This window comes from Scleropages formosus, chromosome 2, assembly GCF_900964775.1.
Source record: "Scleropages formosus chromosome 2, fSclFor1.1, whole genome shotgun sequence".
NCBI lineage: Eukaryota > Metazoa > Chordata > Actinopteri > Osteoglossiformes > Osteoglossidae > Scleropages > Scleropages formosus.
This window is the reverse complement of record NC_041807.1, coordinates 22,591,676-22,616,092: the sequence shown is the minus strand read 5'-3', so window position 1 is coordinate 22,616,092 and position 24,417 is coordinate 22,591,676. Positions and strand designations below refer to the sequence as shown.

The following is a 24,417-nucleotide window of genomic DNA, read 5'->3' as shown; positions in this document are numbered from 1 at the left end:
GTTCATATCTTTGTAGGAGGGAGCAGCTAACACTAAAACTGGGGTTATATGAATCACCACGCAATCTGAACTTCCTGGTTTGAAACCCTGCTCCAGCTGCAGCACCTTTGACTAAGGTTCTTACCCTGAAATGATACAGCAAAAATTGCTCAGCTGTATAAATGGATAAATCATAGTAATAAGGTTAGTGTACAAACCTCATGTTGTAAGTCACCTAAGACAAAGACGTCAACGAAAGGAATAAAAAGCAATTTCGGTGGAACGTTCTTATAAAAATAGAGCAGGCGACTAATAACTCATCAGACCTGTTGAGTAAGTGATGCGTTGCATTGAGAAATAGTACACACGGTTCTCCTTGGAAAGAGTCTGAGACATCAGGTCCAAAGAAACGCATTGGTAAATCAATGCACACAGGATAAAGTACACAAACAAACAAGTCTAAATGAAGTGCTGCTAAGAAGTACACGCAATGTATCTGAAGTATCTAACACCTGCAGGTAAAGGAAAACGCCATAAAATACTTCCTTCAGTACTAAACCATCAACATTTTACAGCTACGGTTAGAGCACTCTTGATGAATACACTTACCCTGTATTGACACAGTAAAAATTACCCAGCTGTATAAATGGTAAAATCACTTCAATTACCTCAGGATATAAACTTGCATGGTTTAAAAAAAAATAAAAATTGGACAAAGGAGTCAGGTAAACAAAGAATAATAGGTATAATTATAAATGGGATTGTCAAGGTATTAAACATTGAAATCCAGGTCCAAGAACAAGTAGAGTAAAATGATAAAGGGGGAAAAAAAAAGAGTAAAAGTGTCTATAAAGTTTCTTCCTATCAAAGTAGTAATAATTTTTTTTTTTTTAAAAAAAAAAAAAAAAAAAGGAAAACAGTCTGTTTCTCCCGAACTCAGATTCACAGAAGCAAAAACAGCTTCTCAAAAGTGCAAACTTGATCCTGATTCTGACCTACTTCTGAAGTGGTGCATCAACAAAGCAAAAGACGACTCACACACCAGAGGTCAGACTGCCACCTGTTTGCTTGTGTTTTATGGTTCCCTGCATATATCGAGGCACTTCTAAAAGAAACTATGCAGCAATTTTAACATTTATTCTGGAATAATGTCACAATACGCTGGGCAGCAGGTGGATGTATAATGTTGCAACGAGGCTCAGAGATCAAAGCTGGCTGACGGAGACAATTGCCCCTCTGGGTGTTGACTTTAATGACAATGAGGCAACTGATAGTCTGGATGTTTGCTCTCGCTGCCATGTTGCCAGGACGACGGCTGCGTCACTGTAAGGACCATACGTCAGATCACTTCCTGTTTCTGCGAAAGCGGGCATTGAGCGACGACACACTCTTCTCTCTCACTTCCTCCCTCCTCTTTGCTCACCTGCTACCTCTACAGGTTTATCTGGGTGGAAGTTGCCATGGAAACATAACATGTAAACAGTGACGCCGATAAGGACCCCGCAACGTCAGCGGTTTCGATCGTCCAGCAAACATGCCTTACTAAATGTCACCATCGTGGCAACAAACAACACACAATGGCACTGTAAGCATGGGAAATGTGCAGGTTACATGTATAGTACAATATTTCTGAGTTTACTCCATTCTCTCCCTGTCTTCCAGCTGCTGCACAGAGGCAATTCCACTATACCTGCTCCAGGCTTTTTTTTTCAGGGCTTGACTGCGCTGCTCTAGATTACAACATTTGCTTAGCAGACACTTTTATCTAAGATTACTGATCCCATAATTGTGCACTTTCACCCACTGCCAGTGCATTAGTACTTTCAAGAAAAGCCCTTCACTAAAGGTTGCTTACTACTACCGTATTTCTGTCAAATGTCAACTTTCATGACTTCTTCAGCAGTTCCAGAACCCAGAATCAGACTCATGCTCCTCACCCACTCACAAATGACTGAAATTCCATCTACTCAAAAATTCCAGCAGACAGAAGTAAGCAAGTTTGCAAGATGGAGACCCTAAACCATATACAGCAGGAGCTCCCCTATGGATGTGAACCTACCATGTTGTGTCTGGACCCTTAACCTTTTACATCAGCTTCTAAATGGGATGGCGCCCCACCTGCTAACGGGATCCCCAGCTTCTACTGCACTACAGATGGAAGCATCACATTACCTGCCTCCGATTCAGCGTCACCTTCTACCTTCAGTGCCATGACCCTAGGAACGACCGAAAAGCACGCAAACATCGTGAACCTCCGAGTCTGTGGAGCTGTATCATGTGTACAAACGGTAGCGAAGCGAGTCCCTCACTGTTGAGCCTGACTCCTTTACAACATATTCAAATGAGCTGTTCAGGAGAGCCATTTGTCCAAAGAAACATCTTTCCCCCACTTATTTTCAGTGACCCCCCTCGCAAAAAAAAGTCGAATAGAATGCAATTCATCGTGGTGCTTATATTTGGGTTTATTACCCAAACAAATTTATGCTCAGCGCTACTCTCTTGGATGCAACTGCGACTTCCTCTACTGGGATTTGAACCTGGTCTCAAACCCATTTCCTTAACCGCATACCACCTGCAGTGCTGCTAAACAAACTCATTCCTGTCTCAGAAATGCCAGCTTTGACGAAAGGCTCGTTTCAGGCATCGTCTTAGGTTGATGTAAGCCATAGGGCTCAGGTGGGTGACCCCAGTCCATCAAGTAGGTGGTCTCAGACAAACCTGAATCATGCTGAATGTGACTTCAGAGTGGATCTACACCTAGTACAGACAAGTTCAAGTACAGTTGAGTACTTAGTGAAAATAATGACTTTGCTAACTTCCTAACTTAGGTAAGAAATCTAGAGAAAGCAGCACACACCCTTGCTAGACCACGGTCCCACAGATGGGTTTCCAGGAACCCAGCCCTCTGCCGCCACCTGCTGTCATGAAATTTGCCTTTTCTGGCAAGAGACGGGAAACGAACGAAAACAAGGAAAAAAGGACGTTTGGTAACTTTTCGGCCAAACAAGGTAAACAGACACATGCGGAATGAGCAATAACAAAAAGGACTGTAAAAGTCTCCAAGCCTCTAAAGACAGACCTTTTGGTTTCAACGTTACTGAAAGACTGCTGAGAGTGTAAAACAATTATAGATGTAAAGCATAAGATGAGACAAGCAGGAAGGAGAAGCCCCACTGACCACTGCACCACCCCTGCATCAGCCTGCCCTAGAGTCACGGATTAAAGCTCCGAGCCTCCGATCTCCATAAACAAGCAAAATTCACTCTACTTCAGCCAGTTGCAGCGACAGAAGGCGGAGACATGGTAGGAACTGATCAATCTCACCACTAGAATGTAGTCTGCATAGGTGAGTGTGACAGCTCTACAAAGTATACTTTATTTCCATAATCTCCAAAGGATACCACTCCCACGGTAGCAATATTTGTTCAATAGTTTCAGTGAATACATCTCTCCTATTTCACCCTGATATTACAGCCATAAGCACTACAACCAGTGTTTACACTGTAATACAACTGTCTGCAATATCATTTCAGTTTTAGTCATAATCTGCATGCTTGAACACTGCTTTAAAGTTTATCAGATCAAATTGCATTTCGGTATTTGCAGTTATAGTAATGTACAATAATTTACTCTCTTCGTGCAGTGAAAACTATTTTAGTGTTCTTCAAGCTGTCAAACTCATTTGTTCATCCTACCCTGGGTTGCAATACTATGCTGCTATTTACATTTCATGCTGATGCATGATGAGCATTACTGCCGTTTAAAGTTGTTACATTTCCATTGTCTGGCTCTTTTGTGCTGATGACTAGAAATCGCAACATTTGCATCTGAAATACGATCCATACATTTTAAAAAAAAAAAGTTAACCACCGATATGCTACGTATTTTCTGTAGTGGTTGATGCTCTTTAAGGGTCAAGTGTCAAGCTGCTTAGGGCACTTTGACATTTATTTTGAGAATGAGATAGGATATGAGCTTACTGGAATCATTCAAATTCATTCCTGAAAATGTTCAAAATATCCCTAATGGCCATACCAGAAGCTCACTTCAGAGTCAAGTGTCAATCAAGCTTTCTATCACTATAAAGGTTAATACATGACCTGTAGGATAACTTCAACGAACCCCAGATGATTAGGTCACCTTTTCGGACGTCCTCAGATATAATTCTACAATGAGTCCTACTCAATACTGTAACCCCCAATTTCCTGATCTAAACCCTGCTGTTGAGGGAAAAAGATGAATTGGAAACTAAAAGGCCTCTGTAATAGCAATTTCTTTCATATTTTGGAAACTGTAAAGACATTATTCAAAACTGTTCTGCTTGAACTCCTTATACTAATTTGCAATCATTTTCCATTATGCTGAAGAAGGCAGAGAGGGAGGGGGGGGAGGGAAGAGGGGGGGAAAAAAAAAAAAAAAAAAAAAAACTCCTGCTAGAATTTCTGAACCAGCAAATCCATTACCAAGCAGTGAGCCAGAAGCCATCACACTCTTTTAAAAGAGAAACAAGTGAACACATGAATAAACACCCGGAAAGCAAAGAAACAGCAATTTATCATTGTGAAATTATGTGGACAGGCAAGGAAGGTCATTGCCATTAGTGTGCATGTGGTTCATTTTTATTGGGACAGAGGTGGCCACAAGAGACACATGATTTGTTCTCAGCTTGGTAGAAAACCTTTTTATTTCCCATTCACAAAAGAAAAACAGAAAGCGGTAAGTCTGATACACAAGTTGACATCCCATCTGCACCACAGTTGGAAAAGAGAAAAAAAAAATACTACATCAAATTCATTCTGCAAAGACTCAAGACTGAAAAACAAAATCATTAGTCTTACAATTCCTCCCATCGACCCCCCACCTCCCCTCATGGTATGTCAAACTAAGAACACACCCCCCACCCCTCCCTTAACATTAAATCTGTATGAATTTAATGGTCCGCTATAAAACAACGAAAACAAAAATTCTTTAACAAAAAAGAACATAAGTGGAAAAGAAAAAAAAAAAAAAAAAAAAACAACTTTTAAAGTTTCTGAAAAAAAATTTGTACATCACTGCACAAAAACAAAATAAAAATAAATTAAAATTAAATAAAGAAAAATAAACATCTTGTAAACCGTAGGAAAGTAATTAAAAAAAAACCCTAATACTCAAAAAACAATTGATGAAAACAGTAATACTGGAGAATAGAGATTGCCCATAGGTGGAGACTGATTCGTTACTATTAACTATGATCACAGTCATGTACGGAATCGCCGTGCTGAGGTCGTGGACCAAATATGTGTGCAAATGCGTCCCACTCGCTCAGTCAGCGGCCAATCAGCAGGCAACCTTCACTCGTGAACATTTGCTCATCAGTTTACTAATAACGCACCACACATCATGCCGTCCTTTGATCATTTCAAGTGAAAATGGCAAAAACTACCAAAAAACCGGCTTTTACTAGTGTGATTCAATAGCAAATTGTCAAGGCAAATTTTCACGTTTTTGCATTTTATTAAAAACTTGCCAGCAATGCCCAATTCCTCAGACATTAAATACAATCACGCCAAAAACACCCATCTCTGGCCTCCGATTCCTTACTACTGTCCACCTGTTTAATACAGAACAGTAACTAGCAGTGTTTGCAAAACTAAAGGTTGGTTTAGAAAATACCTTCAGTTTTTGTCATTACGAAGAAATGCATTTTCAAAATTGTACAGGCATGTAGAAACTGGCAGTAAAACTGACGTGCAACTGTTGATACTGAAGGTCCCGCTGAAAGGGGGAAGGCCACTCGACGTCTGCAGTCACCTGCGATCCGCGGACGCTCATGAAGCACAACAACCTCTAACATTTTATTTGAAACATTAACAATTATCCAATTAGGGAAGAAAATAAAAATGCCTCCAAACAGAGACTCATGTTAGCCACACCCCAGATTATAGCCTACAGTTTAAACGCATCTTCTTATTGGGTGCCTTGGAGCTGACTTTTTTTTTTTTTTTTTTTTTTGTTATAGCTACACAGCAATGCAAAAGGTTTGCTTCATCACACATATGATGGGGGAAACAAGTCATTCTTTAAAATCAAAAAAAAAAAAAAAAATGGAGTTATGCTAAGTTAGAACAGTATACATGTTCACCTAATATGTATGAATACACAAGGCAGGGCACGTTATTTATTTTATCACTATGGATTTTTAGAAAGTTGACACTTCCTATTCCTTAGTCATATTAGTTTAAAATTTCTAGGGAGCAAGTGTCAGGAAATGATACATGATATATACTCAGAACATCCTACATTCTCTACCAAACGGCGTCCAGTTTAGGTTGCCATCAATTCAGCAACAAAACATGTTCTCATGTGGCCAGTACAGAGTACAGTTTATTCGTTGGCTAACAATGGAAAGAGATATAATGTAGATGCCTGCAGGATAAAGAGTATGTATTTTTCAAATTTTTAATTCCCTATCAAAAAAGTGCATGATAAGATTAAATTTTTTTTCCTTTTTACTACCCTTAGATGTGCGATTTTGAGTCAAATTATAAAAACAAAGCATTAGCAGCAAACAGATCACCTTGTACAACAGCATTAAGCCTCTTTTGTCACAGGGTAATTTCATTCTGATCAGATGAACATAACCTTGTTTCCCCAATATGGCAACAATGAATTTTACTAAGGAAGAAAGCTCCAAAAAAAAAAAAAAACCAATGCTAGATCAGTCACAGATTTAGAGAAAATCTGTTGTTTTCACTAGGTACCGTAAAACAATGCTTCGAACAAGCTACCACACACACCTCCGCACACACATATGCTACTCCACTCACTCACTCGCACAACTAAAGATGTGATCCCCATGCAATCTCAATTCTCTCGTTCATCCCCTTGAATTAAGAAAAGCTTAAGTTAGAATCTCGGGAAGAATTAAGCCTACCTGCTTTTGGGGAAATAAATTTCATATTGTTTCCCATTAACAAAACATCAGGAACATTCCTGAGAACACAAGAGGAAAAACAAAGCAAAATCTACATACTGAAAAAGGAAAAGTAGACTGCACTATTCCTGACTATGAACTATTTCATATATATTTTCCTCCCCCTACTGCAATGATTTGTGAACCGCATATTCTGCTGTTAAACCAGCATGTCACGCACAATTTCAGGGGTGAGGCCAAATGTTTTGACGCTTCATAGGGTCTCACCCACAGCTAGTTGGAAGCGTGTTTGCGTGTCGTGCAACAAGAGGTGCTGCCTGCACACCCATATACACACACCAATGCCTACAGGCGCATATTGGGAGGCCTGTAGCCGTGCGCCAATCAGCTACAGCAACTGTCCCTTCCTCCCGCCCTTCCTCCCACCCAACACAGATTTCTGCTCCTTGTTTTTCCTGTCCTTTTGAAAATAAACTGGCTGATGGGTGAAAATGTTTCTTGAGCCACCTTGCCTGCTCCCTTTGCCTCCCCTCTCTGTTCCTGTCATGGTTCATTTTACTGCGTTGGATTTTTGTTTTGTGTTTTTTTTTTTTTTTTTGTTTTTTTGTTTACTGAGCATTGATCCCTCCCAACCCTCCCTCCCACCCTCACAGACACACGGGGCGTGGGGTCTGTCCGGAGGAGCTGGTCAGTGGTGTCCGCTCCCCCACGATCAGGGCAGTGCAATACATAGAGATGGATGAGTTCCCAGTAACCCTCCCTTAGATATACCTGAGGAAGGGATGGGAAAATGAAGAGGATGAAAGAACAAAAAGGGGATCGAATTACAAACAGAAAACTAATGATTCATTATAGCAAGTCACTGTGGTGGACAAATGTTAACCTTACATTCTCAATATGTTTCGTCATGATCTACTGTTACAGCACCAATAAAAACTGTGTGTACGCCTCGTCAGCTTGGACAGCACTTGTGTGGGACAAACTGGAGAAAAGAGTGAAAGCAAAGAAAACGACAAATATCCTACATCTCTAGTAGCTACTGCAGAAGAGTTGGGAAAACATGGCACCTCACTTCCTGATTAGTTAACCAAATGCCTTGTGAACAAAAACTACTTTCTTCAGAGCGGATTGGCACCTTTTACTGGTACTGTATCTGAGTGTATATTTACACAACCCTCTTCTATGGTCTCTGCCATCTCATTCCAGCATCACCTTCTCAGCTGTAATGTCACCTGGAGAGCCCACCGAAGTGTGTTCAGCTGCTCCCACCACTCTTTTAGAGTCCACCGCACTCCGCATGTGTGTTTGGCAAAGAAGTGCATACCTGACACCTTGGTACTGTGTCGGCACCACGGGAGCCCGGCAGGCTACACGCCATAACAGGCAGACAGTCTCTCCTTCAGCAATGGGGGGAACTGCTCTGAGAACTGCTGCCAGTTCTCCTCGCCCACCTGATCCTTGAAGCCATGAAGAATCTGTAAGTGTGAGTGCACAAACACGTTAGCTAGCGTATACACAATTTATACAGCAAACCACTGAGGAAAGTGTCAACAAAACAAATGCTATAAAAAAAATAATACATCTCATACTCCCACACCATCAGAAAATAAACATCCTCAGGTAAAAGTCAGGTTTCGAATGTCTGTTTGTACATCATCATCATCGGTGTGGAAGCTCTTGCTCTCAGACTGACCACTACTAAAGTCAAATCACTGGGCTCATTAATATCTTCAGTTACATTTACTCATTTAATGGATACTTTTCTCCCAAGCAACTTGCATTGATCTACCATTTATACAGCTACATATTTTTACTGGAGCAATTCTTAAGGTAAAGGACCTTGATCAAGGTCAGAGATCTACTGCAATAGGTGTGAATCAAACCTTCAGCTTTGAGGTCCAAAAGTCCTAACCACAAAGCTCAAAGCACATGTAGTCAGGAGGGTGTTGAGTAAACGCTGCGGCTGTCTCTGAGAAGACTTACCTTGTAGAACATATCTCTGAGGTCATCCTTAGGACTGACCCAGGATGCCACAGCATCGCAGAAGAATATGAAGTCCTGTGCGAGAGACCAACATACAGAGCGGTCACAAAGGAAAGATGTGACAGACAGCCATAATATCTAACAATAACCCTCAAGATACCAAAATTTCTTTGCTCACAGTGTACCAGTATGACTCTGAGGAAATTTCACAGATGAGGTAAACTAACAAACCCACATGTTCTTTCCTCAATAACTTTCTGGCTTTCTATGCAAACACAGGCAACAAGCCTGAGATTATAACCCACAACCTTATAGGTTCAACAACAAGGACAATGGCCCTGCCAAGTGCCCCGCCCATACCTGAACAACTCCACCAGGATTCACACCAATCATCATGCAGATTCCCCGGAAGGCGGAGTCTTTCTCCTCGTTGTCTCGGATATTCCTTAATGATGTGCACCTGATCAATAATGCAAAGACAGGTTTTTTTAAAAAAAAAAAAAAACCACATGCACACATCAATTTACTGTCACATCACTCACACACACACACATTCTGAAATGATCAAAAGGGTGCGGCAAAGGATGGGGGACAACAAAAAGGGCATAGCTCAAAGTTTAAATGATGTTCTAAATCCTCACACACTGACAGGGCAAACACCCAATACAAGGATAAGCGATGGAGCCTCACCAGGGTCGGATGAACTGCTGCAGCATGGGCGCCACTTCCTGCGGACACACATAGCCCAACCGGCCAATCGTGATGGCTGCAGACAGAGTAAAACGGTCAGCCATCGAAAGCATTAGGATACAAACTCAGTCTTGCTCTGAGCTTCATGTGCCACACTCTGACCCTTAAACATCAACAGTAATGAATTTTGATTTGAATGTCTGCAGAGGAGTCATTAAAGGTATATGTAGGAGGAAGTATGGGACTCCACAACCGTAACTGAAGCGGTTAAGGAACGAGTCTTAAAGTGCAGTTACCTTCTTTGCAACTGCTATTTTTTGTAGTGACCTACTGAACTAACAAAACAAACTTACACATCACATATCTGTGCCATAATAACCTCACCCTCAGTCACAAAAAAGTAGCCAAACCCAGATGGAAAACAAGGGCAGAGCAAATGCTAATCATCTGGAGATCATTTACAACAGCTAAATCAACTACTTGTAGATATGAGATAGGTTAACTGGGCACCACGTGAGACCTTCGTAATTTGGGGCATACCAGTGTTTTCCAGTAAAGTCTTGGGAGTGTTGGGCCTGTTAATGATCTCCACCAGGTTGTTGAGGACCAGGCCAACATAGGGCTGCATTTCAGCACCTGTGTAAGAGAACACCACAGAAGACTGTAAATCAATAGCACTGTGTAAAAGGCCAGCTCTCTTACTATTACTGCATAATTACTACAAATATCCTTTTCCCAAATTTAACTAATGGACACCAAACTGGCTTCACATGAGCCATGGAGTATAGTGCAGAAAGCAAAGAAACAACTTTGTCTCTGGTATCATTCCCTTGGACTGATCATTAGTTACATAAAGAGGAGGAAGAGAGGGTACAGAGTTCACAAACTCACCCATCTGCATACAGATCTCTCCTATGGCCCAGGTAGCATTGTTGCACACGGAGATGAACTCTGGGTTCAGGTTGGTGCCCAGAATTGGCATGAATTCCGCTGAAGATAACAAGCAAGAATATCAGTGTTCAGTGAACCCCAACAGAAGTGGCTCAATACTGGCTGGCCACAATAAAAATGAAAAGATTAGAAAATATTAAGAGCAGACATTGTGACAGTGATGGATCTTTTCTGGACACATTAACCTTTTTGTGCTACTATTCACATCAGGGTAACACTGATGCAAGAGTTTTTACAAGGAGGCTAAAGACTGTTGGCTGTGGGGGGCATGGCGATGACTGGGACGACTTACCAATGCACGGCTTGACATGAGGGAAGCAGGCCTTGGTCAAGTCTCCCAGCAGGGCGAATGAGCTCTGCCTGACCTCTGGCATTGTGTCCTGCAGAGGGGACAGCAGGTCAAGTTTCACTCTTTAAAGGGAAACAGACAAAGAGGAAACCCAAGCATACTGAAAATAGCTATAGTTTGTAGCCTGGATCACTTAAAACTGCATTATATCTTAAGATACTTTTATAATAAATTAAAAAATTAAAATAGTCAGTTGTACATGTCCAAGTTTTACTTTGACCATTTATGAGGCTAAGAAAGTAACACCTTGATTCTGTTTTCAGAATCTGTATAAAAGAATGTCCATGACAGCACAGTCCCTGATGGTGTCTTTTGCTGGACCTATAGGACACTTTACAAAACCTATCACCATGACAACACAATGTCCTACTGCTGCTCTCTGAGGGGCTGTACCATAAACAGTGCCTCTCCCCTTTACCCAAACCCCACCTGCATGCACTGGAAGAGCAGGGTCATGATGTTGCTGCGGGCCACCAACTGCTCTACATGGCCCCCCAACCCCTCAGCTAGGCCACTTAGCAGGTCAAGTGCCACAATCATGAAGTCTTTGTCAGGAGCCTCATACTGGTCCGGGTGCTGCATGTACATCTGGGCAAAATGGGGAACATGAGTCTAAAATAAGTTTACACACAAATGGTAACCATCAGGAGAAAAAGAATGGATCTCATGTGTCAGTGCTGCTACTGGCCAGTCAGAGAATATCAAGTATGAGCAGCAAGGTTCTCTCACCATGGCCTGGGCGAGGGTCTTTTGCACCAGGGTGACGCAGCGCTGGTACACAGGCTCACAGTAGGGCAGGAATCCACTCTGTAGGGCTGTTGCCACTGATGACAAACACTTGGGGGGGGGTTACAGACTGCAGTCAGCACACAGAATGAACACTAATGACAACAGTCCCGTACAAACTGCTCTTTCTGGACTGAAACCAAAGTCCTCACCTCCAGCAAAGGGAACAAGTCCTTGTCTTCATCCTTGAGCTCATTCCACTTCTGAATGAGTGGAGGCATCAGCTTCTGAATGTACTCCTGGCATTAGAGAGGGAGAAATTACAGGCCTGACTGACAAACATATTTGCTAGCGAATGGTTAAGTGATGTAATTTGCCAAGTAACAGCCACAGAGTAAGTCATGCTGGAAAGTAAACAACATTATTGTAATTCAAAAAGGAAAGAGCACTTGTAAGGTAGCAACTACAATATTATGGTGCAGCAACAATACAAGCAATACAGAGCAATCAACAGTCACACAACATGGCACACAAATAGCTTTGTCCCCTAAAGGAAAGTCTCATCATTGTTCGGATATAATACATACCACTCTTTTACGGATAATCCAAAAGAACCTTAATGTCCATCTTAAACTGTGCAAACTCAAGGAGTATTTGTTCACTGTATTCTTTACACAAGGTGAAAAGATTTGAAATGTCTTATGCTACGTATAACTGAAAGAGTGCCCAACACTAACACACTTGGCCAGTAAAGTGTTACTTTACCAGCAGTGAGATCTGACAAGCATATAAAAGCATTTTACTGTGAATCTTGTTTCTTGCTGCTACACTACAAAACAGTTTACATCCCATGTCCTGTGAATCTACTGTTCTGTATATTTATTGTCCTGTACTCATCTCACACTTGTGTATTTGCACTTTATGTAGTCTTGTTTACTGTTCTGTGTTGCACCATGTTCCCAGAGGAACAACATTTTGTTCCACTGTATACAAGCTATATAGAGGAATAACAATAAAAACCCACTTGAACTTGATAACACTTATGACTTTTACTCATCACTGAAGACCAATCCAAAAACATTTCTCAGGGTAGATTGTGCTAGATAAAAGTGGTCCGACACATGGTATGGGTGACCCATGAGAGGAATGGTCATATTTCCTTGGTTCCCAGAGCTCACTGGAGCAGTTTTGAGGCTCACCGGCTGGTTGAGGTGGTGGCCCACAGAGTCGGCCAGTGTGCCAATAGCATCATACAGGATAAGCAGGTTCTTGTGTTGGTATTTGCCGAAGGCGAAGACCAGCGTGTCCAAAATAAAGCTCAGATAGGGTACCAGCTCTGTGCAGGCTTCCTCCTCCAGGGTGGCAAATGCACTGCAAGAAGGAAGGGGAGGATGATTATGACATGAATGAGTAGAAACTCTGGGGTAGGTAGGTACGTACTAATGAGCACTGGTTCAAAGTGCTGCTGCACAGTTAAAAGCAGAAAACACTACTTTCAGTCTGTACTGTATCTACAGTTGAAACAGCTCTGACGGTGAGACAAGGCACTGCAAGTACACTTGGAGCAGAAGATGATTTGTTGCTGAAGGAGGGGTTAACACAAACCTGCAGGCAGCCTCCTGCACCCTCTTGTTGCTGTCAAGGATCCGCTTAAGCAGCTCCGTCATGAGGGGCTTGAGGTATGAGTCGGGCGGCTGGCTGACTACCCAGTGAGCATAGCGGCTGAGTGTCCAGCAGGCGATGGAACGCACCAGGGCTTTCTTATCACACAGGCACTGGATAAGGTGGGGGATGAGCTCTGGCAAGTAGGGCACCATGCCCTGCATGCAACCTGAAAGAGACATCAACATAGGTAGGTCTGAGTGCATGGACTCACAGAGGCAGGACAGCATGGGTTGACCACAACCTTTTTTTTTCTTTTTTTAATTTTTATTTAAAAAAAAAAAAAAAAAACACCAAGTACAACAATACCAAGCCAGGCCCAACAGGTATGCAGAGGATGTGATTGATATTTTTAAAAAGAAATGACAGCATAGCAACCATTCCCAAGTAATTGTCAGCTAGATCATACAATATTAGTACAATGCACTACATACGAAACCATGGGCTGGTTCATTTACTATTTAAAAAGATAAAACAGAAAAAGAATGTGCATTACTTCAAACAAAAAACTAACATCTCTGGCAGACAAGTACATAGATTTAAACATCTACTATGCATCCCATTTAATAAGTTACTACTGATTTAAAAATAACAATTTAAAGCTTGCAGGAAGGTGAGCAGTTAGTCAGTTATTAGCTGATACAGGAGACAATAAGCATGTGATAATCAGTGCTTCCTCAGAAAACAGATATGAGAAGCAAATCTGGTAACCATTAACTTTTACACTGACTTTTCCTAAATAAATTCATATATCATCATGGCACAGCATGTTATGGTCAAAGGACAAGCTGAAAAATTAGAAATATAACTGAGGTCATGAAATATCCAAAGTATAATATCCACAGAACATCTGAAGCCATCTTACAAAATAAAGTACAGCACAGACTGCTTTACATACGGTGATCTGGAGGGAGGCAAAAATGGCGCTGAAATGAATTCATACAATACAGCCCAATACCATGAGCTGATCTCACCCAAAAGGAACATGCTATTTTCACATCTGATCATAAAGAAACATGTGTAATAAACATGTATACAAAAAATTTAGCATATATCTTGTGATGTGTTACACAGAGCCAAAAAAGAGCTTGTTGGGGGACATGAGCCTACTGCGGTTTAAACAAATTCATGGTTAAGATACACTTACACTTGTTTAGCAGACACTTTTGTCCAAAGTGACTTCCAATTAACTATGTGGTGTTATCAGACCACATACCTTATTTACAAAAGTGACTTACACTGTCAAGATACACCATTTATAATGGGTCAACTATCCATACATCAGCGGAACACACTCGCTGCCACTCACACACTATGGATGAATCTGAACAGCATGTCTTTGGACTGTGGGAGGAAACCAGAGCACACGGAAGAAACCCACAGACAAAACATGCAAACTCCACACAGACTGAGCGGGGATCAAATCCACATCCTCCAACCCAGGCACTGAGACAGTAGCACTACTCGCTGTGCCACCCTACTTATGATTAGATGGGTTTGCACTACAGAATGAAAAGTAAAAACCAGTCAAAGTGCAAACTGGAAAAAAAAGCATCCACAGGAACCCCTCAATTTACTGAAAACTTGAGCATATTACAAAATGCGTGTTTGTCAGTGACACTGCTTTAGTATATGATAATCACATGACAGATTTCATATTTCTAATGGTTGGTATCTAAAGAAACAGTCACTGAAATGTTTTGTAGTTGCCCAGGACACACTTGAAAAATATGTAAAGGAGAATTGCAGCCATCCACAGTATACTTTAGAGAACCACAGAGGATGTAACACCCAAGGTCTTTGGCAATTACTATATCAAAACCTTTGAATTGAACAGCAAATTATCCTTAAATCCGTTAAACACTTCCTACAGAAAAAACTGGTTAAAAGTACAAGTTTAAAGTGATGAAAAGTAAAAAGAAAGATGGAAAGGAAGGAGGGTGTGGGGAAGACAGACCTTCAGCGATGGCTCCCAGCACCAGGATGCCAGACTCCTTGATGACCCAGTCAGGGTGGAAGAGGAGACCCTTCAGCAGGAGGAGGAGGTGAGGGAGCAACTCGTCACGGAATACGTTGGCCAGGACATCCAAAGCTGCCGCCGAGCACTTCCCTAAGATGACAAAGAGCAACAGAGCTTTAACCTCGAAACTTCGCTCACAGAGTCAAGGCTTATTACATGTGTGGTTGCCCTAACAGAACACAGACACAGAAGGTATAACAGGCACAGGTGGGCAGTGCACCCCTCACCCACATGACCTTCAGAAGCTCTCCTACCAACAGCTACAATCACAGCTAAAAGCTCTGATGGCAACAGCTTCCCACTTCTTATAAACAGAAAAACTGCATCAAAACAATACCTTGTGCACCTGTAAGTGTAGGCCGTGCTGGACATCTGACACACACACACACACACACACACACACACACACACATCATACCAAGTGAGAGAAGGCAGAGGCAGGCAGAGTGAAATCTGCTTGCTCATGGATCAGACAGTATGAATACATGGAACATCACTGGCACTCAGGAGAGGCTGGCTGATCATCATCACCTCCACAACAACCCACGCTGCACCACCGCTGCCACCTCCATCACCACCTCCAGCCCTGTATTTCCATTGTTCTCTCATACTGCTCATTTGCTATACAGCTTACAATGCTACAACTTTTTTCCGATTATGCAGCTGAGTGAAACATTTACCAATGCCACACAGATTGAGTGGTTGTGAAAAACAATATAGTAGTTTTATTCACCCTGGCTTCTGGGCTGGTAACCCTTGTCCAGTTCCTTAACCGCATTGCAACCTACAGTGCTCTTTGGGTTATGACACAAGGGAGAATTAAAACCAAAGGTCAGCTTTTTGGAGCTCTGAAACCAGAGCGCCAACTAGCCACCTGCAAATACTGTATCTTATATGCCATACTGAAGGTGTGGGACGTCTGTTTATAACTCCATTTGTTCATAAATCCAAAGTCACTTTTACCACAAAGTTAATAAAAAGATTAATACTGTGAACATATTTTGATTTAAAATCCTGACTTTTCATTTACAGTTCTATTAGCTTGTTATAATACAAATTTTATAAAATATAATTTATTATGTAAACTAATATTCATTTCAAATGTACGAAAATAAAAATACTTTTTCGCTACAAAATCTTATCTAATACCGACTTATTCATCCCACAGACGTGGGACATTCTTCATCTTGTTACTGATCACCAACGCTTAGGAACTCCAGTTACCACAGTGTTTACAGCCTGATAGGAATGGGACACTTACGGAGATTCCAGTCAGACAGTGTGTCATCGTCATCATCCTCCTCCTCATCAATGTCCTCGCCCTCTTCGCCGTCACCACCTTCATGTTGCAGAGTGACAGTGCGCGACTTGTGGAAACGTGGCTTGATGTCCTGTTCGCTGTCGGGCACCGTCTCGTCCTCCTCCACGTCACCCTGAAGCAGCAGCAACAAAGGCTTCCAGCACCCTCATATACCACAGACACTTGAGGTCACAGGCAAAGTGTAGCAGCGCAGCCGGCAAACATCATACTGGTGATCTACATGGTACGCTGTGTTTGTTAAGCACTCAAATGCTCACAAACAGCTTTGTTCATAATGTGAAAATAGAAGCTGTGCACACTTCAAATCCTCTGGAAAAATAAGCAATGTGGTTTTACTGAAAAGTCCATCCTTTCAAACCACAACTAAAATTCTGGTTTTGGTGAAGACGCAGAATAAATGCTGATTATTATTGCACATTTATGAAGGAAATGTACATAATTTCTGTGGTTGACACCAGAAGCCCCCTCCACAAATATGTGGCTGATTCAACTGATTGATGCTTGAAAAGTTAACATCTGACACCCATCATAATTTTAAGAAATCCTGGAAGATTTTGTAACTTTTGTGACCACCCCTGTGATCGCCTCTCACCCTTGTGCTGCATTTACCCGTATCTGTAAGTATTTGCATTTTTTTTTTGCACACTCATTTTCTCTCTGTAGCGTTGTGACCCAGTTGCGCCATTTACGTTTTAACAGCACATCAGCCACCAGTAAAAAGCGGTGAAAAAAAAACCAGATTAGGATCTTCAGAGGTAAACAACTGTACTGCCTGCTGATGGAGTGGATGAAGGCTGACCAGCACAGAAGCAGCAGAGCAACAAGGGAATGCTCACCTTCAACAAGATGATGTCAATCTCTGAGTACTTCATACCATTCACCAGAATGGGAATGAGTCTGCAGAAGTTCAGAAACCAGTCAGCCAAGGTCAAAAACTACTTGCTAGCACACTGTATTAATTAAAACAGTCTGCAATCTCAACATTTACACAGCATATGGAGAAATCCCTCCCAGCCAACAAGGGTGCAAGAGCGGACAGTGGTTTGCTGGAGACACTCACTGGACTAGGTGACTGGACAGGGCCTCCTTGCAAATGGGCTGCTCTGCCAGGGTGAGCCAGAACTCGCAGGCCTCCAGCGCCACGTTCTCATCCGGGTCTTGAGTTCGCTGTAGCATGTACTGCAGAGGAGGGACACGGACACAGTGAGATGTCGAGAGAAGTCCCAGTGGGGCTGCGGAGGTAAGGGAAAGAGGCTGTTTGGGAATGCCAGTTAATAAAAGTAATGGGTTTACTAGAAATCATGCTTGAGAAGATGGGGAAAGAAACCAGGGCAATTAATTATAACTGGAGTAAAATTAGTAAGAGGTTTGCAAGAGGGAAAATGAACTGGGGGGCAGTTAATAAACAGAGAGTAAAACTAGACTTCTGTACTGAGGATGTGGTGAAAGATTTATGGTGTTAAGAAAAGATGAGGGTTCAGTAGTGAATTGGGGCATTTTGGGATGAAGTAAGTAAGGGATGCAGGGTTTGGCACACAGTGAAAACAGTTACTGGCAGAGCCCACCTGTATAATGCTGTGCATGTGGGGGATCAGTCTGTCAATCCGAACTTCCAGCAGCATAACCAAGGCACGGCACACGTTCTTCCTGACCTCGGAGTCTTCATCAGCAGCCAGTGCAAACAGGCTCTATAGCAGAGGGTTTGGAGAAAATGCAAAATTATGCAGGTAAACTGAACAGCAGGGCAGCACGGGATTCAGACACTGCCATCATCCACGGGGGTAGAAGATGGTCTCACCTCAATAAAAGTGTCAATGTTGTCCATGAGAGCTTGAGCCCGACTGATGATAAACTGATTCACGCAGGCAATGGCATGAGATCTGGCCAAAAACAAAGAGAGAGAGAAAGAACTTGTGATAATGCAGCTGAAAAAAAGAATGTAACAAAGTTACCATAACCCCCAGAGATCAAGCAAAAAAAGCATCTGGATATCTAGGATTTATGGGAAGTGGTCCAAGACTCATCCAGAATGTGATATAATTTTAAAAGCAAATAATATCCCCAGTAAGGAGCATTAGGGTCAGCATTGTAGCATGTACAGCTTGGGAGATGCATTTAACAAATGTGTTCTTTACAATGGACAATAATGAATGACTGGGCATTAGGAGATTAAAGTACTACAAACCATTTCTCATTTTTAACAGAATTTTGCTAATGAGAATGAGCTGTCAACTGTAAAAGGAGAGCTGGCTTTGAGGAAAGACCAAGAAGTAGTGTTAATGGTGTAACATTACACAGACATACTAGAAAGTACCAAATGGAGCAGGGAGTGATAACCTATAACTAACCTTATCTTAGGGCTACAGTGTTTGAAGAACTGCAAGAACTTGGGGATCATGATGTTGAGGGGCCTGTTAAGGGCCTCGCTGTCCAGGAGCTCTGAGGAGTCTTCACAGATCTTCTGCAGTGCGCCAAAGGAGCCCTGGGGTCAGAAAGATTTTTTTTTTAAAATTAAAAACAAAACAAAACAGGGGTCACACACAGAACACCCAAGCAAAAGACAAAAAGCAGTTGATCTTATCCAGATCAGACAGTATGAGTATATTCAACATCACTGTTCACTCATGGCTTTTGGTTGTCCATCACATCTAGATCAATTCATGGAAAACATAGAGAGAAGCAAGGACTTGCTTTTCGCTACAGCCTTGGGGGAAAACTCTCTAAACTCCAGAAAATGAAGCAAAATACAGGTTCGTAAATAAAAACCAAAAGAGGCCATATAGCCAAAGGATGGAAGCGGTGCCAACCTCACACGTGTTGTAGTCCTCCGAGTTGAGCAGATTACACAGCTGAGGCAGCAATTCTGGCCACATCTGAAGCTCCCCTTTGGAGGCAATTGTTGTGATCAGAATACCTGAGGAGAGAAGAACAGCTCACTGTTTACAAGGGGACAAGTAAAAGAAAACATTAGGGAGAGGGGTCCAGTTCCTCCTGGAAGAGGCCTGCAGCTTCAGGTGGAAAGAAGCAAGCAGCTTACACTCAAACAGATGTGCTCACTAGCTTTTTGGATCAGGCTGTATAAATACAAAAACTACTGCTTTTCAGCAATAATGAACTATAGCACCTCCAGAGAGAGAAGGAAACCAGTAGGGAGGGGAAAGATTAAGAGGACAAGAACATGTAGGTGTGCAGTGAAGAGGAGTAAAACGCCAATCAGCAGAATAAGAATTCCCTGCTCTACAAGCATGAAGGCTGAAGACCATTTCTGAGAGCTATATGAGAAACAGTTGAAAAATGCCCAGAAAGTGTGATCTGTACACCCACCTGCTCACAAGTACCCACACATCCCACACCCACCCGCCCACTCAGGCGCCACTGACTCACCGATCGTGGCTCGGATGAGGGGCGACGGGTCCCCAATATTGTTCAAACACTCCCGTTTGATGAAGTCAGCCACCAGTGGGGGAAAATTCTGGTAGTGGGCCTTGACATTGTTCTTCAGAATCAGACCGCTGAGTGAACGAGTGGGCTCATCTAGAGAGAGAATGAGCAGATAGGGTCAAGAAGTCTGGGGTTGGGGGGTGAAAGAATGCCAGAGATGCACAAGGGAGGTGGGAAGTATAAAAGGCTTCTGTAACCGCTGTTACGGTGGAAGTATTATGGGCACTCAAGGTACATTGATTTTTCATGAAGACAGAAGACTTTAAAAATAATAATAAAAAAACCCATCCCACACTTGAGTCTGCCGGACTTCCCATTATTTTTGAACTACACCAACCACGCTGCAGCAGCTATCGCTGGTGCTTCAAAGATCTTAGATGTCGGTTTCAGGTCTAGGTTCAAATCCATCTCAGCCTGTGCAGTTTCCCAACTGAGACCAAACACCCAAACTGAGCCACCCAGCATAGAAGACACAGCTGTCCTAAATCAAGGCTCTGTGTTTATAGTTAAGGGACATTACCACCACCACCTCTTCTATACAACAGTCTTTCCAGAAACACTGTTGCCTGCATAAAGCCCTCATCTTGCCTCCTAATGTAAGCAGTTGTTATACTTCTGGTTTTATTTAGCCACTCAGTAGCCCTAAATGTTTTCAAATTGATTTTTTTTTTTTTTTTAAATTCAACATCCTCTATGAGGATATGAGACGACTGGCTTCCTGCCCTGCAAGGATTGTTAGTAGTTCTACCAACTGAAACGTCTGTCCTAAATAATGTTAATAAGTACATGGGGAAGGGAAAAACCGTAAAATATTAACTACAACGCCAGAAATGGAAAGCTATTTACCCCCCCCCTACATTGACATGGTGGAAAATCCTTGCTAATGTAAAAGTAAACACCCGATTTATAGAAAAGACAAGCACTCACAATGCATATACAAAATGTATGTCTACAGACACTTTTATGCATACAGACTAACAAAACAAAGGGAAAAAAAATCATGACTGTTTGTGCACCTCCCAGTCTAGCAAGGAAATAAAGGACTCAGACAATTTTACATAATTGTCTTTTCAAGGTTTCGATGAATTACACAAATTGTGCAGCAATACAAAGGCTAGACAAAATTGCATGCTATCACCAGAGATTAAACCTCTCAGATGTCTAGAAACTAATTTTTCAACAGAGCATGGTGCCAGTGGAAGCCACAGCCCAAGACTGGAACTTAACTAGGAAAACACTGGACTCCCAGAGTGTCAGCTGGAATAAAAAGGGCACCTACGGTCCTGTTATGCTTGCCTTCCCCAAGAGTGTTCCCTGGAAAGAACGTCAACATCATAGGCAGCACAGTGGAAATAGAAAAGGGATTTTTTTTCTGTAGTATGCAAATCCCCAAGTATCTGACTTTGTAAGTTATAATCAAATTCACAAACACATCAGTCCAAAGCATGAGTGTTCAATCATTAAGAAGGATCCTCCAGAAATAGAGCCCAGAAAAGTCTTTTGTTTTCAGACCGAATACACTCACACAGATACAGGTAATTAAAAGCTCTACTACCTTCGGATTTAAGACTTGTGAGGACAAAGATGAGATAATTGTTGAAGTCCGGATACTGGTTCAGCTGCTCCAGTTTCTGTCAAAAGCCATTAAGGACAAAAAGGTATAAAAGACAACAATCTTGCTGACCTCAGTAACCTCCAAAACAGACATAAGAACAATACCACTCCATTACATCAAAATAAGCCTCGGGTTTGAAAGGGGAATTCTGAAATCCAATACATCAAATGTACAACCCAACAGAGCTAATTCTATTGTATCTTTTCAGAATTGTGGTAAGAGCATCTGTAACACACCCCTTCCGTAACATGAGCCCACCAATTAAATTTAAACTAAAATTTGCTACGGGTCAGAGTGAGCAGGACTATTTCACGAACCAAACTGAAGATCTAGAAGCACTGAAGACCACATTTACATTTATTCACTTAACAGACACCCTTCTCAAAGCGACTTACAATGGATACTATGTAGTGTTACGAGCCCACACACCTTATTCACCAAGGTGACTTACACTGCTAGATACACTACTTACAATGGGTCACTCATCCATGCATCAGTGGAACACACTCTCTCTGGGTCACTCACACACTATGGGGGAACCTGAACAACATGTCTTTGGAGGGTGGGAGGAAACCAGAGCATCCAGAGAAAACCCACGGAGAGAACATGTAAACCTCCACACAGCCTGAGCAGGGATCGAATCCACGTTCTCCTGCACCACCCAGGCATTGTGAGACAGCAGCGCTACCCGCGATGACACCAAGACCATGATGATAAAACTTAATTTCCCCCTCTCCTTAATTCCTAGATCTCCTCGCAACCAGATGAACCCTCCCCCTGACCAAAACCCATCTCCACCCAAACTAGACAGGAGGTGAGAGGATACTTCTTGCACGGCCCTCTGCGTGGCCGTGTTCGGACTCTGGGAGTCCTTCAGGAGCTGGAGGACCTGCTGAAGTCCCTGTTCATCCGGCTGCCACTCCATCCTGGATGCTGTGAGACACAGGAACAGACGGGTGGCAGTTACAGCACCTGCAAGTTGTCCACCTGTACAAGGCAAAGAAACCTGTTATTTAAAGTTGTGCCCCTTAAGTTTAACCGGAACGTTGTTGGTTTGAATCCCACTCATATACTCTTCATTAACCAACTTCCTCCGAATTAGAGTAAGAATACCCAGTAATATTTTGGCAAAAAGACTAAGTAAACCCACAACGAAAGCAGGTGCAAAACAATTGAATGCTTGGAAAGCACAAATAAACTGAAACACCTCAAATTAAAAATATCAAAAAGAGAGAAAAATGAGAATTAACACACTGTGTCTGTGTGTGTCGCACACGTGTTTCTGAACACATTTCTGACCAATTTTCTCTTTCTCCTTCTCTGAGTGGCATGATAACAATCAAATATGACAAAAAAAATGCAGATAAGGGAAATGAGCTGAATTAATAAAACCAATATCGTCAAACTCCGAAACGAGTCCTCAGCTACCCTCCCGGAGCTAATCTCCAAGCCAGACCCGTCAATCCTCTCTCCCTGTCCCTTCCCACAACACACCGTACACCAGCTTTACTTAATTCTCACTCTTAGGTTATCTTATGTGCACTGAGAGAATAAATCTTGCATATTCTCTCTGCAGAAAAGTACAGAGACAACATAAGCGGCGGGGTCGAAGCCCCTACGGACAGAGAGAGACTTCACACAGCGTAGGGCGGGAACTCACGCAAGCCCCTGGTTTCCCCGCCCGACTAGGCCGCAGTGGCCTCGTTCTCGTTTTCCGGCTAGCCGTCGAGCTAACTTAATGTTCCACCATGCGGGTAATTCCGAGCAGCAACGCAAGTATTAAAGCAAAAAAGTATGAAAGAAACAAGCGCACCTCCAGATATTAATAAACGCCTGAGCCTGATATTAAAAACAAAATCTGAAGTTTACTACAAAAGAAACCCGGCCGGTGGCGCTTCCTTTTCTGTCCTTGTTGTACTACTACTAGCCAGTCGTGTTGCTAGAAACCCGACCACAGCATTCACCTGATCTGAACGGACCGCTCAAAAACTATAATCCTCGCGTCGTTGTGCCAAATGTGGATTGTAAACTCGACTAAATGGTTGCGGTGCGATTTTTTTTTTTTTTTTTTTTCGTTTTCTGCTCCTCGATGAACCCGCCGCTCGCTTTGCCCGCGGTCCCTGTCCACCGTCGCGCCGTATCGAGAGTGCGAAAGCGCGGAGGCGCACGCTTCTCTCGATAATTCTTATTGAGCCTTTTCGGCCCCCGTCCGGTGTTAAAATGGCAGCTTTCATTACGGAGTTGAGCTTCGCAGTTTCCGCCGCGTCTATTGAAATATAGCAAGATGTTGTGAAAGTGCGTCTTTGTCTGCATAATGCAGCGACGACCAACAGGATGCGTTGAAAATGAACGTCGCGAACTCTTTCTCTACTGATCTCACCTCGAATGGCTAATATAATATAAGTTGTTTTATTGAGGCGTTACCAAAAAAGTTGCGTCTGTCGCGTTTTCGGAACTGGAAATAAAATAAGTTTCAGTTGCATACACCTATGGGTGTATGAAAGTACAAAAAAATAAATAGACATATTTTTTCTGCAAATAATAGGGAGGCAGCTGAATGAATCATATTGTGAAAATCTGTGATTTTTTTTTTTTTTTTCCTTTTTTTTTTTCCTTTTTTTTTTGGAAGCTGCTTTTCCCTAGTGTGGAAGTCGTTCCTTTTGCGTGGCGTCTATTTTTTTTTTTTTTTTTTTTTTTTTTTTTTTTTTGCGAAACAAGCCAGATAACGTAACTTATAAGTTATTAAATTCTTCACTTCATGTCT

The 24,417-nt window shown here is 42.3% G+C and overlaps 1 protein-coding gene across 3 annotated transcripts; it reads right to left on the bottom strand.

The window, feature by feature from the left end:
- Positions 1-5,144: 5,144 nt before the first annotated feature.
- On the bottom strand, positions 5,145-23,807 carry tnpo2b (transportin 2b). 3 transcript variants are annotated; one of them, XM_018762555.2, is made up of 25 exons: positions 23,314-23,807; positions 22,480-22,640; positions 21,594-21,669; positions 19,982-20,131; positions 19,405-19,511; positions 18,946-19,079; positions 18,396-18,477; positions 18,163-18,285; positions 17,658-17,776; positions 17,434-17,494; positions 16,538-16,709; positions 15,214-15,366; positions 13,200-13,425; positions 12,794-12,965; positions 11,807-11,893; positions 11,598-11,705; positions 11,298-11,456; positions 10,812-10,899; positions 10,460-10,558; positions 10,109-10,204; positions 9,569-9,644; positions 9,239-9,338; positions 8,879-8,953; positions 8,220-8,370; positions 5,145-7,666 (listed from the first exon to the last, which is right to left on the bottom strand). In XM_018762555.2, the coding sequence occupies exons 2-24, from the start codon at positions 22,576-22,578 to the stop codon at positions 8,263-8,265; spliced, it is 2,670 nt and encodes an 889-aa protein (XP_018618071.1). In that variant the 5' UTR covers positions 22,579-22,640; positions 23,314-23,807; the 3' UTR covers positions 5,145-7,666; positions 8,220-8,262. The 3 variants fall into 3 exon arrangements, with proteins under 3 accessions (XP_018618071.1, XP_018618079.1, XP_018618064.1); XM_018762563.2 differs by having other exon boundaries at positions 22,480-22,586; XM_018762548.2 differs by having other exon boundaries at positions 22,480-22,586; positions 23,618-23,807.
- Positions 23,808-24,417: the final 610 nt, after the last annotated feature.